Source organism: Scyliorhinus torazame, chromosome 1 (genome assembly GCF_047496885.1).
Source record: "Scyliorhinus torazame isolate Kashiwa2021f chromosome 1, sScyTor2.1, whole genome shotgun sequence".
Taxonomy (NCBI): domain Eukaryota; kingdom Metazoa; phylum Chordata; class Chondrichthyes; order Carcharhiniformes; family Scyliorhinidae; genus Scyliorhinus; species Scyliorhinus torazame.
The window spans coordinates 263,267,050-263,281,729 of NC_092707.1; the positions used below are offsets into that span (position 1 = coordinate 263,267,050).

Below are 14,680 nucleotides of genomic sequence, written 5' to 3' on the forward strand. Positions count from 1 at the left end.
CGCTGCCATTCTGTCCTCATAGTCCTATCTAAAAGCATCTTGCAGGAGATTATCTTCTCTCTTACAACCACCTTCAGGGCCTCCCAGTGTGGAGGGAGAGATGTTGTTCCTGTTAAACCTAATATATTCCTCGATGGTCACAAACACGCATTCTCAAAACCCCTTCTCCGCAAGGAACAGCACATTTAACCTCCGCGGTGAGCGCTGAATGGGATCCATCTCCAGCATCAGGTCCACAAAGTGTGGAGCATGATCAAAGATTACTATAGCTGAATATTCTGCCCTTTTAACCCACAGAAGCAGGGACTTATTCAATAGAAAGACGTCAATCCTGGAATAGACCTTATGCACATGGAAAAAGAACAAAAACTCCTTATCACTTGAGGAGAAAGTTCTTGACCTGTAGATGTCCGAGTTTGTTTCAGTTAGGTAGCTCCAGTCTCTCCGTCAGTTTCTCTTGGGTCGCTAGTCTGTCCTCAGTGTAAAGGTCTCGCCGTCACTGTCCCCCCCCCCCCCCCCCCCCCCCCCCCCGCCCTGTCTCCACCTCTGAAAGGTTGCGCCAAGCATGGCTGGTGCTGCAGAATGGGGACCATTGTGGACATTTTGGTCAAACCGAAGCCCTGCCTCATCAGGCTCCAGGTTCTGAGGGTAGCTGGGCTTGTTGAGTGTTTTGTTGGCAGGGATGGGACTGCTGCCATGGCAAGAGCCCAGAGGGTCATTTCTGTACAGGAGGTCTCCTCCATTCTCACCCATTCAGTGTCTGGTTCTTGCATCCATATACACACACACATGCACACAACAGGACCTGAAGAGGAAGAGGAACCTGGGCAGTATGTTCATCTTATTCGTCTATACCCTCCCCGGCAGGGAGAGCAGGAGTGGATCCCATCTCTGTCGGTCCTGTTTTAATTCCTCCGCCAGACTGGTCAGGTTCCACTTGTGGATCCTTGTCCAGTCATGGACAATCTGGATCCCCAGGTAATGGAATTTGTTTTGGGTTACTTTAAATGGTAGTTCCTCCAGCTCTACCCCTCCCTCTCTCGGGTTCACAGGAAATACTTCACTCTTGCTCAGGTTGAGTTTGTAGCCCGAGAATGCTCCAAACTCTCAGGTTCCTTCCATGCGCTTTGCGGGTCCAAGCTGTAGAGGAGGTCATCCACATAGAGCAAGATTCTGTGCTCTGTGTCTCCTCTTCGGATTCCCTTCTAGCCTCTCTGAGGGCAAATAAGAGCAGGGACAGCAGGCATCCCTGCCTTGTGCGTTTGTGCAGCTGAAAGTAATCAGAGCTGATGGTATTGGTCCGTATGCCTACCATGGGGACGTTGTACAGGAATTTCACCCATGAGGAGAACCCTGTCCCTAGCCTAAATTGTTCTAGTCCTCAATGAGGTATTTCCACTCGACTCTGTCGAAGGCCCTTTCTGCGTCCAGGGAAACGATCATCTCTGGTGTTCTCTCCCCGGATGGGGTCATTACCATGTTCAGCAGTAGTCTTATGTTCACAGTTTGCGGTCTACCCTTAACAAAGCCCATCTGGTCCGCTGCAACCACCTCTGGTACGCACTTCTCCAGCCGCTTAGCCAGAACCTTTGAGAGTATTTTCGCGCCTACATTGAGCAGTGAAATGAGTCTCTCTGATCCATATTCCGTTGGGTCTTTGTCTTTTTTGGGTATCAGCAAAATGGTGGCTTGTGTTAGATGTCCTCCAGGAACCCATCGGGTTCTGGCACCTTACCCACCTGCATGGAGTTGATATTCTCCATGACCTCTCCCAGTTCGAGTGGTGTTTCCAGCCCCCTCCATCCATTGTCCCCCACGACTGGCATATCCAGTCCATCGAGGAACTATTGCATCCAAGTCCCCATTGGAGGGCTTGGGTGTGCAGCCCCTGATAGAAAGCCTCTTACACTTTGTTGACCTTTTTTGGTTTGGCTACCAGTCCGCCTCTGCTATCCTTTACCGATGCTATATCCCTCGTCGCTGCCTGCTTTCTCAGCTGGTGAGCCAGCAGGCGGCTAGCCTTATCTCCGTGTTCATAGTAGGTCCCCAGTGTCTGGCGGAGTTGGTGCACCGCTTTCCTGGTGGATACCAGGTTAAAGTTCATTTGTAGCTTTTTCCTCTCTGCCAGAAGCTCTACAGTTGGGGCCTCGGAGAACCTTCTGTCAACTTCCGGAATGGAGTCAATCAGTTGCTGCCTAGCCATCCTCTCTTCCTTGTCTCTGTGCGTCCTGTAGGCGATTATTTCTCCTCTAATCATAGCCTTCAGCGCCTCTCAGAACATGGAGGGCAATACCTCCCCATTCCGGTTGTTAGTACTATACTCGTCTATGGCCTGTGATGTTTTCTGGCAGAAGAACATGTCGGCCAAGAGGGTCATGTCCAACCAATGTGGGGCGTTGGGCACGGCCCGTCACCAAACTTACATCCCTGTATTGTGGAGCATGATCAGAGATTACAATCACGGAGTACTCCGCTCTGACTATCTCTGGAAGCACCGATTTCAAAGAAGTCAATGTGGGTGTAGACCCTGTGTACTGGCGAAAAAAATGTGAATTCCTTCTCATCTGGGCGCATGAACTGCCATGTGTCCACTGCCCCCATCTGTTCCATAAAGATCCCCAGTTCTCTGGCTACGTCTCTCGTTTTCCATGTTCTGGGGTTCGACCTGTCCGTCAGTGGGTCCTTTATACAGTTAAAGTCTCCCCTCCCCATGATCAGTCAATGCATGTCTATGTCGGGGATTTTCACCATGGTCTTCTTTACAAATTCTGTATCATCCCAGTTGGGCCCTATCCAGGACACCGCTGACCATGTCCCCTTTGGTTCATAACCGTCCTCACAGTAAACACCGTCCTCTTACTTATCAATATGGCTACCCCGCCCCCCCCCCCCCCCCCCCCCCCCCCAGCTCTCGTCGAGAATGAAACACATCTCCCGCCCATCCCCTCCGCCGTCTGGTTTGATCTCTTACCTGCAGGTGAGTCTCCTGCAAAAACACCACATGAGCATTTAGATTCCTTAGGCGAATAAAAACTCTCTACCTGTTCACTGGGCCATCCAACTCTCTTCCCCCCTCTCCTCGTCCCCCTCATCCCACAATCAGCCATTTCCACCGTCAGGGACTATTAAGTAAAAGCACAAAAATTCCAGGCCAAAGGCCGTCCCAAGATGACCACCAAACCCTCCTCCAGAATAAAACAAAGATGGTCCTATAGTCACCATCAGCAAACTAACCCCTCCCCCCATTTCCACCCAAATACACAAAGTGAAACCAAACCCAAGATCCAAACACCCTACCCCAAACCCCAACCGAGACTCTTACCCCTCCAAGCCTGTTTAATGGCTGCAGGCCCATCCCACTCCCGTTCGCTAGTCTTGTTTATTGCTAGCGGGCCGCAGGCCACCTTGTTTATTGCTAGCCGCGCCCCCCCCAGGACAAAGAAAAAGACAATGCCCACACCGGGGATAAAACTTTTTTTAAAAAAAATATTTCTATTGGCATTTTCTGTTTTATATACATTGCAGTTCATGTTTTTACTGCACAATACAAAAGCTTTTCTTATGTCTATCTCTTTACAGTTTATTGCAATCTGATTCCCCGCAGCACCATCCCTGATGCCCTACCTGCTCGTTCGGGGTGTTCCCTCTCCTCCTCGGTTCCTCCCACTTATCCATCTTTTTCCCACCAATTTCAGCCGTGTCTGTCTTGTGGATTTGGGAGGGGGGGGTGCGCATTATGGGGCAGTGACTTCCACAAATTCACCACCCTCTGCGAGAAGTAGTTCCTCCTCATCTCAGTTTTAAATCTACCACCTCTTATCCTATATCTTTGACCTTCAGCCCTGATATTCAGGGCAGGTTGCCCAAATTTCTGATCCCTTTCGCCTGAATTCCATCAGACGGGACAGAAAAATATTTGGGGATAGTTATCACAGATATTGACTCAGAATATATATATATATTTTTTTTTTAATTCCCCCACATCAACTTGTCTTTCTGCAGTAAAATTGTATTTTAGTCTAGTTTACAAAACATCTTACATTGGCAACATAAAAGAGAGGCGTAGTTTGATTTGGTTCCATTTGCTCATTCCTGTCATCAAACTTTTAAATGAGTAAGTCACCTAGACAGAATTTGTAATTACCTTAAGTGTCACACCTAACACGTTCAGTGCATCCTGGACCTGTGCATGGTTTGTACACTGCACCAGCTCTTCACTAATCCAGATTCCAAGGCTACACATCGCTATACATCTAAATAAGAAGTAATAACATTAGATTAGATTGAATGTTTTGTTTTGAGGTATCTTGAGTTTTTTTCTCCTTTACTTTGGTTCTTCTTAGGTCACTCTCTGAAATAATGAGTGGGCGGACTCAGCAGCGAGGTGGTGAATCTGGTGACAAATGCATGCAGAAGTCCCATTACTCAGAGCCTTCTCCATACCACCACTGTTAAAATCAACAACTCAATGGAATGAGGCAATTTGATCCTAATGAACGCTTTGATAATGCGCCATAGAAGCAACGCTAACATAATACATCAGGCACAAGACACACGTGGCTCACTGAGAATTCATGTGAGGTTAAGTATTTTTTATTTACTGATAAGAAATGCAACAGACTATTCTTGGACATGTGACCTCAATTCTCATAGTTGCATATGTGCATTTAAATCTTATGGTGCATTTATTGGTAAAATAGGGCAACGAAAAACAATGCGAGAGCAGGCTTCTTTTTGATCATTGCGAGTGCTTTATTTCCTAGATTCTGAAATAGTGGTTGGTTTTGTCAAGTAAATAAAAAAGGGAAATGTATTTACCTGTATCTGCCTCAACTGGAGTTCTGCATGCAGTTCTGGGCACCACATTTTTGGAAGGATGTGAAAGCATTGAAAGGGCCCAAAAAAAGATTCACAAGAATGGTTCCAGGTCTGAGGAACATCACTTGTGTAGGCAGATTGGAGAAGTTGGACTTGTTTTTCTTGGAGTAGGTCGAGGAGATTTGATAGAGGTTTCCTAAATTCATGATGGGTCTGGAAAGAGAGAAGCTATTTCCACTGGTGGAAGGATCGAAAACCAGAAGATACAGATCGAAAGTAATTAAGTCAAAGAAGCAATGGTGGCATGAGGGGATACCTTTTCACCTTCAACAGTTAGGATCTGGGATACACTACCTGAAACTACTGTGGAGGCAGATTCAATCATGGCACCAAAGAGGGAATTGGATTATTATCTGACAAGGAAGAATGCACAGGCTACAGGGAGATGGCGGAAGAGTGGCTCGAGGTGAGTTGCTCCTTCAGGGAGCCAGCACAGACACAACAGACCGATTGGCCTCCTTCTGTGCTGTAACCATTCGATGATTCTTGTGTTAGGTGAATGTATGAAGATGTTTTCTATGGAAATTTGTACATGCAGTTAAAGCAATATCATGATAACCATCTCGATTACTTCAATATTAATTTCTATTGAAAACGACTGCGCCAAATCACATCTTAATTTACCAATACAAAAAGACTGTAATGGAACAACCAGTTAGTGTCAATTTGCAAATTCAGAGCAAGATATTTTTACAATAAGTCCTGTAGATTTCTGATCTAGATGATTCTTGATAAGTCTGCAAGGTTACCAACTTTAACAAGAACCAGTCAATGAATCACTTGAGGCCTCAGTGAAATAAATATTCCATGATATTTCTCACTAAAACGTAACATTTAAAGAATCCTGAATGAAAATAAATAATTATACGTACCGTGCAGTCTCACAGGTCTCATTCCTTGCATTTTTCATCAGAATGTTTACCAAATAATCCTAAAAAAAAATCAGAAGGTGGCAATATTTAAGCAGAACACTTTCAGTTTCTTTTTAGCATTATGTTATACAGGTACAACAATATTGTACTTAAAATGCAATTTTAAGGTTAGTCAGTACATTCTTACGATATCATAAGATCAAAAAGCCACTTTGTAAAAATTTACAAAGCCAAATGAAATTAAAAAACGCATCTTTAAAATTAGGAACAAATGTTTTGGAAACAGGAGTCTAGCATATTGAGGATCTGGTCCTTTTGCGATATCAGCAGTTGATATTCCTTCCAAAAGGTAAATACATTAAGAGTACTGGACTCAAAAATATCAACTAAAGGAAAAGTGCTTTGAAGGAAACAATTGACATTAAGCAGCCAAATGTTCATAAGAACAGATGCTTTCCTGAAAGCACATGACCAAAGGCAATTATTTGACAGATCAAATCACTTGAAGCTGTAAAGTGCATTAATGACCACTAACTTGATTAATATCCTATGATGAAAATCATATTGCTATGTCATAAATTCCATTTCCAACAGTTCTTTCCCTCATTTTCTCATAAACCTTTGTAGCGTGAAGTTAATAGGAATACTCTGAGGATCAATGTAGCATTTTAAACCAAAATAAAAGTCAGAAAATGAAGAAACCGTGACAGTTTTCTTCTTCTACGCAACATCCAGGGCAGACGAATACTGACGGTTAAATAGATTTTAAATGAAAATGTCAGTAATCAAACACTTTCTACACAGCCTTAACACCTGAGCACAACAATATAAAACGCTCATAAAAACATTACACAAAATAAAAATATAATAGCTTCAGCAGACTGAACCATAGTATATAAACAAGAGTTAAATCTGCTTTCCTATGTTCAAGGTTCGGCAGTATCCCAAGCATGTATATTTCAGAATGATGTACCGGCTAGTTACTGCAAATGGCAGCTGACTCCAGAATCTATCTTCAGCAATACCAGTCAATGGAATCAAGTTATATTGCACCCCTTGCACTAATATCTAGTCTGGTAAAGCAGAATTGGAGCACATAAGTGCTTTAATACTTTTTTGAAATAAAGGAAATCAGAGAATAGCCTTAAAACTAGCTTTGATCACAATGTTTCACCTCAACTGAACAAGAACTGTCTTCAAATTTTCAACATTTGCATTGCAGCTCTTATTTAAGCTTTGTTGATGAGTCTTGGAATTTAAGATTCTCTCTGCCATTAAACAGAATGTCAACTCCAGTCAGTGTAGAAGCCAAAAACGTTCCCCCTTTCTAGGAACCTCTGAGATAGTTGACTCCTCGACTGTCATATATACTGGTACTGATCTATTTGTTTGTTCTCTTACCTAACCTCATTACAATCAAAGGTAACTCGAGCAACATCTTCATTTTCCACACCAAACCGTCACCTCAAAAGTCATCCAAGGATTTATCCTTAACTCACTCAGCATCATCAGCAATATGCTGCTCCTTGATGACATACTTGAACCCTTAATAGCTGCACTGAAATTAGCTATATACACATGAAACCAGCCACATTTTTAGGTATACTGAATACACATTGATATGATATATTCAATTCCTTCTTTTTGAAGAGCTACATTTTGCACATCTGGAATGGGTCTAGATCCAGTTATTTAAGCACCCAACTACCAGATCAGGGGGTCAGGGTCAAATAATCCATGTCATTTGTCTCCAGCCAAGTATACCTCACCTTGAGATAGTTAGAATATTCACAAGTAAAGGCAGCACGGTAGCATGGTGGTTAGCACAATTGCTTCACAGCTCCAGGGTCCCAGGTTCGATTCCCGGCTTGGTTCACTGTCTGTGCGGAGTCTGCGCGTTCTCCCCGTGTGTGCGTGGGTTTCTTCCGGGTGCTCCGGTTTCCTCCCACAGTCCAAAGATGTGCAGGTTAGGTGGATTGGCCATTCTAAAATTGCCCTTAGCGTTCAAAATTGCCCTTAGTGTTGGGTGGGGTTACTGTGTTATAGGGATAGGTTGGAGATGTGGGCTTGGGTAGGGTGCTCTTTCCAAGAGCCGGTGCAGACTCGATGGGCCGAATGGCCTCCTTTCTACACTGTAAATTCTATGTTGTCTATGTAATACGTAGCGACAGTGCTAAAAGTCTTCATTTGTCAATTCTAGGTTCCAGCCATTAAAGCTGTCACAGCTAGATAGAAATGCTCTATTAAAATAAATCAATGGCAAGTATTGTTTGATAATTCGCCTGCGAAAGACCGTGAAATGTTTTACGACATTAAAGGAGCTGTACAAATAAAAGTTGATGATGGATGTGACATTGACAAAATGCACCAGAGCATCTTGCCAAGGCTTCTTCCAAGGCACCTCCCACACCAGAGACCTCTACCACTTAGGACTAGGTGTATGGAAACATCAACACCTCCCTTCCAAGTCACACACCACCCCGACCTACAAACTGTATTGCCATTTCTTCATTGGCGCTGGGGAAAGATCCTGGAACTCCAATAACACTATGGGGCATCTTCACTACATGGACTGAAGCAGTTCAAGGTGGCTCACCAACATTTTCTCAAAGGCAATAAATACTGGTATTGTCAGCAACAACCACATCCCATGAATTAAAAAAATGTTGACCCATCTGGCTTATGTAAACTGTATATTTTAAAGACAGCAAAGAGCAAATATTACAAGGTATTGTCCGTTATGAATTTATCTGAATTTTTTTCCTGCAGAGATTGTGGAATCAAACCAAATTGCTGCTATAATGTATACAGAATAAATTGCACATTGAGATGTATTACTAAAACATTAAAAAAGAACATTAAGGACAAAATAATTTATCGTTGGAATAAAAGATAAATTTCGAACAAATAGGAGTTAAACTGACAGATTGTAATGGAAAAAATCTTAATACAATCTTATTCCATCTCTACCAATGGATAGATGGAAAATGTTATTATGGGCAATCATAAATAACAGTGGAAAAAAGACTCATTACTGCATAGCGATAATTAGAGATCCTTACTCACTACTAATCCTTCTTCAATTTATACTGATTATCCAATTGGATCGACTTTCATCACATATCAGTCAAAAACAAGTAAACAAAGCACTAGATGCATCTAACCAAAAAACAATCAGAAGAACAAGCAGTTCCAGGTGAGGTCAGGTCACATTGAGAGGAAGGTAGAGATGAGAGGGCGGGGCCTTGGCTGGGAGGAAGTGGAAGTAGGTGGTATTTAATAGGGGCAGTTAATATGAGATGGGAACCAGGGCGAGGGTTGAGTCAAATTAACTCTCCACACAATGCGACTCCATCCAGTGACGGTCACTGAGGCTTCAGTATTTTACTTCAACGTTATCTATGCTAAGAGATGAATCTTGAGCAGTGGTAAAGATAAATAGAGCATGAAGTTTAGTTTTCGTGGGAGCTCAGCCTCAAGGTGCAGATAACCTGAAATGATTTAATTTGTCTTAAAGAGAAGATATTTCATGTAGGAAACGACGATCTGAAGTAGGATATAGGAAATTTTTACAATGTGGGGGATTCCTGGGGGCATGCTACTTGTGTGAGATGACCACTTGCTCTCAAACTCAAATGTTTTTAAGCTTCAGGCATTTTACATATTAAATTGCTTGAACGCACATTTTAGGTGTTGGTCCCCATGTGGAGCATGTTAGAATTCATGATAACTTTCAAAGGGAAGTAGAAACCTGAAAAAATACATTTTTTTAAATATGGGAAAATAGCAGGAGAATCCGCCAAAGTGGATAGCTTTTTGAAAGACCAACAGGCTCAATAGGCCGAACGTTTTCATTCTTTGCTGTAACATTCTACAAACTTATTTTAAGTCATGAATGATACATAAACATTTAATTTATGCTGCAAGAACAGCAAATATAAATGAGGGATCCAAATCAGAAGGAACTAAGCCACATTAATAATTTCCTAAGTGCATTAGGGAAATTAAGATTTGAAACACTATATAAAAAGGCAGATTTTAAGATTCATGAAGTGAAACTAGAAACCAAAATGGTAAAGGAAATCAGGGTTTATAAAGTCAGTGGACCAGATTTTACATTGACAATGATGGTGAGGTTAACAGTACTCACCAGTTAGTTACCCACTAAACATTGCAGAAAGCGCGGGGTCTTATGTATTTAGGCATAAGTGATTTTTAAAAAACATCATGATTAGTCATAATTATTGCCAACAAGCTTTATGGCTCAGAAAATTAAACTTACAAGTGTGGAGTCTCATTTACTCAGAATTTAATTAACACTGGAGATTTTTTTTAAAATTCCCCCACATTTTCTATCCATTTATTTTATATTTAACTTATATATATATGTTATAAATCTCTCATAGGAAGGATTTCCAGTAGGGGGTGGCACAGTGGCTAGCAGTGCTGCCTCACGATGAAAGGACCCGGGTTCAATCCTGCCCCCAGGTCACTATCGGTGTGGAGTTTGCTCATTCTCACCGTGTCTGCATGGATCTCACCCCCACAACCCAAAGATGTGTAGGTAAGGTGGATTGGCAATGTTAAATTGCCCCTTAATTGGAAAAATGTTTTAAAAGGAAGGATTTCTAGTTAAAGGGGCCTTAGTATGGGGCAGGGTGGTTGAACTATACACTGATTTATGAAGTTAGAGCGACCACAGGATAAAAAGGGGACCTGGAATGACTGAATCCACAGATCTGACACTGACCTGGATGTTCCATTGTTGGATTTACGGGAATGGTAAACAGAAAGATACAAGCCTCTCAAACGCTGCAGGGGTGGATGGAAGTGACCAAGAAAGTGAGCAGCAAAAGTCATCTCAATTCGAGGTGCTAAGTTCCAATCTGACTTTCCCAGCATTTTGCTGCACAACACTCAGATACTTTAGCATCACTCATGCCTCACTCACCAGACAGATCGTCACTTCCCCATCTTCCAACACCTGACATTCAACACACCTTTGTGCCATTTCACACCAATGCCTCACTGTCATTCTCCATACTTGTTGTCCTTTCCTCCTCTCCAAGTAACCCATTTCTCATATTCAAAATTTGGTTTTCCCTCCTTGCAGGACAGGAGAACAGAGAACTCCTTGGAGAGACTAAGGGTCAGGTTGGGGGAACTCTCCAGCTAACCACATGGTCCACTGGGAAGGTGGTGTTGTTCCAGGAGGCTGCAGATGTCAGAAACAACCTGTTGTAAAAGAAAAAGTCTCCGGAGGCATTGGGGCTTAGCATTTTAAGTGATCTTTAAATCCTGTCCTGGGGAGGTCTCACCTTCTATGAGCTGGACCTTTGCATTGTTATGATCTCCATAGAGATCAGTAGATTATAAAACAAGAAATTCAAACTTCCAGTTAATAGCTGAATGGATAGCACAACAAGATGTTCACATTAAGATATTTATTCTAACAAAAGATTGAAAACACTTCTTTTGTAGGGTAACGTATATTTGAAAACATAGCAAGTGTTTCAAAACCCACTTGCAAAAGGATTGGAGAAGTGCAATTGCACTTGAAACTAATAACTAGTTTCAGATCATAGGGCAATCTTAGTATTATGCTCGAGATTTGCTACTGTATACACCATTGAACACAAGACACTGAGATCATGTACTAGAAAACCCAAAGCCCAAGGCTTTGCTACAACATAAATCTACAATAACTGCCTAATACATAGATACAGTACACGAATAACACATTCCAGCTAGTTTCAACCCAACTAATCCCACCCCTTACACACCTATAACTAAAAAATGAAAACCCAACTGCTACCTAATAACCCATAACTAACAGCTGATGGTGACTCAGTGAGAAAGGAAATTAATGGCTGCCATCTCAAGTAAAATCCTTCTACCGACCCTCTAATGGTGTACTTGACCCTCTCAAGATATCAAATCCATTAGATCACACAACAATGCCGAGTCGCTGGGCGGGGTGGGAGAACTCCATGCCAACAAAACGCGCCTTCAGGTTACCAGCGAGGCAAAGGTGAGGACATCCACCTTCACACTGCAGCACCGGCGAATCAGAGACCACATAAATGGCAACCAGTGAAAAGGCTCCAGGTCGATCTCAAGAATCCCTGATATGATGTTAAAGAAGGAGACCCAAAAGCCGACAAGTTTAGGACACAACCAAAACACTTGGGTATGATTCACCGGTCCAAAGAACACCATTCGCACTTATCATCCACTCCTGAGAAAAAAAACTTGAACTGAATCAAGCTGAGCCTAGCACAGGAGGTTGAGTTTACCCTATGTAAGGCTCCACAGTCAATATCTGACCATAGACGTCTGAAATATTTCCCTCTCCCACTTCGGCCAGAGATAGGACCCTATTCAAGAGGGAGAGGCCAAAGGAAACAACAAGATCTCCTGAGCAGAAAATCACTCACCTGGAGATACCTCAATAATTAGATCTCGGAAGTTGGAATTTATCCAACAACTCCTCAAATCCAACAAACCTACCCTCCACAAACATATCCCCAAACCTCTCCAGCCGTTCCCTACCCCAGGATCTAAACCTAGAGTCCATCTCTGCCAGCACAAAGCGGTGATTCCCACAAACATGGGCTGACAACAACATGGAGACGAGCTTAAGATGGTGCTTAAACTATCTCCAAAACCTCAACGTTGCCACCACCAGATTCAAGGTAAGTTTCACAGCAGTAAATGGAAGCGAGGCAGTTACGAAGCCCCTCCGTCTAGAACTGAGACACAGAATGAATCTCCACTTGGGGAGGCAAGGATTAATGACATATAGTCAGCATGGTTTTGTCAAGGGGAGATCATGCCTAACAAATTCGATTGAATTTGAAGCTGGTAATTGACTTCAGGAAGCAAAGTGCTGTACACACCCCTGTCAGCATCAACGGGGCCGAGGTGGAGGTGGTTAGCAGTTTCAAATTTCTAGGGGTGCACATCTCCAAAAATCTGTCCTGGTCCACCCACGTCGACGCTACCACCAAGAAAGCACAACAGCGCCTATACTTCCTCAGGAAACTAAGGAAATTCGGCATGTCCACATTGACTCTTACCAACTTTTACAGATGCACCATAGAAAGCATCCTATCGGGCTGCATCACAGCCTGGTATGGCAACTGCTCGGCCCAGGACCGCAAGAAACTTCAGAGTCGTGAACACCGCCCAGTCCATCACACGAACCTGCCTCCCATCCATTGACTCCATCTACACCTCCTGGGGAAAGCGGGCAGTATACTCAAAGATCCCTCCCACCCGGCTTACTCACTCTTCCAACTTCTTCCATCGGGCAGGAGATACAGAAGTCTGAGAACACGCACGAACAGACTCAAAAACAGCTTCTTCCCCACTGTCACCAGACTCCTAAATGACCCTCTTATGGACTGACTTCATTAACACTACACCCTGTATGCTTCATCCGATGCCAGTGCTTATGTAGTTACATTGTATATGTTGTGTTGCCCTATTATGTATTTTCTTTTATTCCCTTTTCTTCTCATGTACTTAATGACCTGTTGAGCTGCTCGCAGAAAAATACTTTTCACTGTACCTCGGTACACATGACAATAAACAAATCCAATCCAATCTAATTTTACGAGGAGTTGACTAGGTGTGAAGATGTGGGCAGTACAGTTGATGTAGTGTACATGGACTTCAGTAAAACATTTGTCAAGGCCCTGCATGGGAGATTGGTCAAGAGGGTAAAAGTCCATGGGATCCAGGGCAATTTGGCAAATTGGATCCAAAATTGCCTTAGTAGCAGGAGGCAGACAGTTGATAGTTGAAGGGTTTTTTTGTTACCAGAAGCTTGGGTCCAGTGGTGCACAGCAGGGATCAATGCTGGGTCCCTTGCTTTTTGTAGTGTACATTAATGATCTAAACAGGAATGTAGGATGTATGATTAGTAAGTTTGCAAATGACACGAAAATTGGTGGTATGGTAAATTGCAAGGGAGAAAGTCTTAGATTACAAGATGATATAGACGTTCTGGTTAGATTGATAGAACAGTGGCAAATGGAATTTAACCCTGAAAAGTGTGAGGTGATGCATTTTGGGAGGACTAACAAGGGAATACACAATGAATTGTAGATGCTAGGAGGTTCAGAGGACCAGAGGGACCTTGGGTTGCATGTCTATAGATCCCTGAATGCAGCAGGACAGGTAGATAAGGTGGCTAAGAAGGCATAAGGATTACATGCCTTTATTAGCCGAGGGAGCAGAAAGGTTATGATGGAGCTGTGTAAAACGCTTGTTTGGCCACAGCTGAAGTACTGTGCGCAGTTCTGGTCACCACACTATAGGAAGGATGTGGTTGCACTAGAGAGGGTGCAGAGGAGATTCACTAGAATGTTGCTTGGGCTGAGCGTTTCAGGTATGAAGAGGCGCTGGTTAGACTGGGGTTGTTTTCCTTTGAGCAGAAAAGGCTGGGAATAGGGGGGGACATGAGCAAAGTGTACAAAATTATGAAGGGCATAGTGTGTGTAGACAGGAAGAAACTTTGCTGAGGGAGCAATAACCAGGGGCATAGATTTAAGGCAAGGGGCAGGAAATTTAGAGGGCACCTGAGAAAAAACATTTTCACTTCGCAGGTGGTGGGAATCTGCAACTCACTGCCTGAAAAGGTGGTAGAGATGGGAACTCTCACTACTTTTAAGCAGCATCTGAAAAGTCCCCATTGCCTTCAAGGATGATAGGCTGCTCTCTCCTGTTGAGAGAGAGAGAGAGAGAGCGAGAGAGAGAAAGAGCTGACTGGTGAAGATTTAACCTGAGGTACACCACACCTCAGGAAAGGGGAAAGGTTGAGAAAGCAATGCCCTTCATGGATAACCTCAGCTGGTACGGGAATTGAACTCACACTGTGTTAGTTGAATGTTTTCATAGAATTTACAGTGCAGAAGGAGGCCATT

General features: G+C 43.2%; 1 protein-coding gene across 8 annotated transcripts in view; it reads right to left on the bottom strand.

The window, feature by feature from the left end:
- Nucleotides 1–14,680, bottom strand: part of ralgapa2 (Ral GTPase activating protein catalytic subunit alpha 2) — an 855,222-nt gene that overhangs the window by 501,968 nt on the left and 338,574 nt on the right. For all 8 annotated transcript variants that reach the window (XM_072505626.1, XM_072505670.1, XM_072505634.1 and 5 more), the window contains 2 exons: nt 5,751–5,809; nt 4,145–4,253 (listed from right to left, as the gene is read on the bottom strand). In XM_072505626.1, the coding sequence (XP_072361727.1) occupies nt 4,145–4,253; nt 5,751–5,809 (168 nt within the window). The remainder of the gene's footprint in view (nt 1–4,144; nt 4,254–5,750; nt 5,810–14,680) is intronic.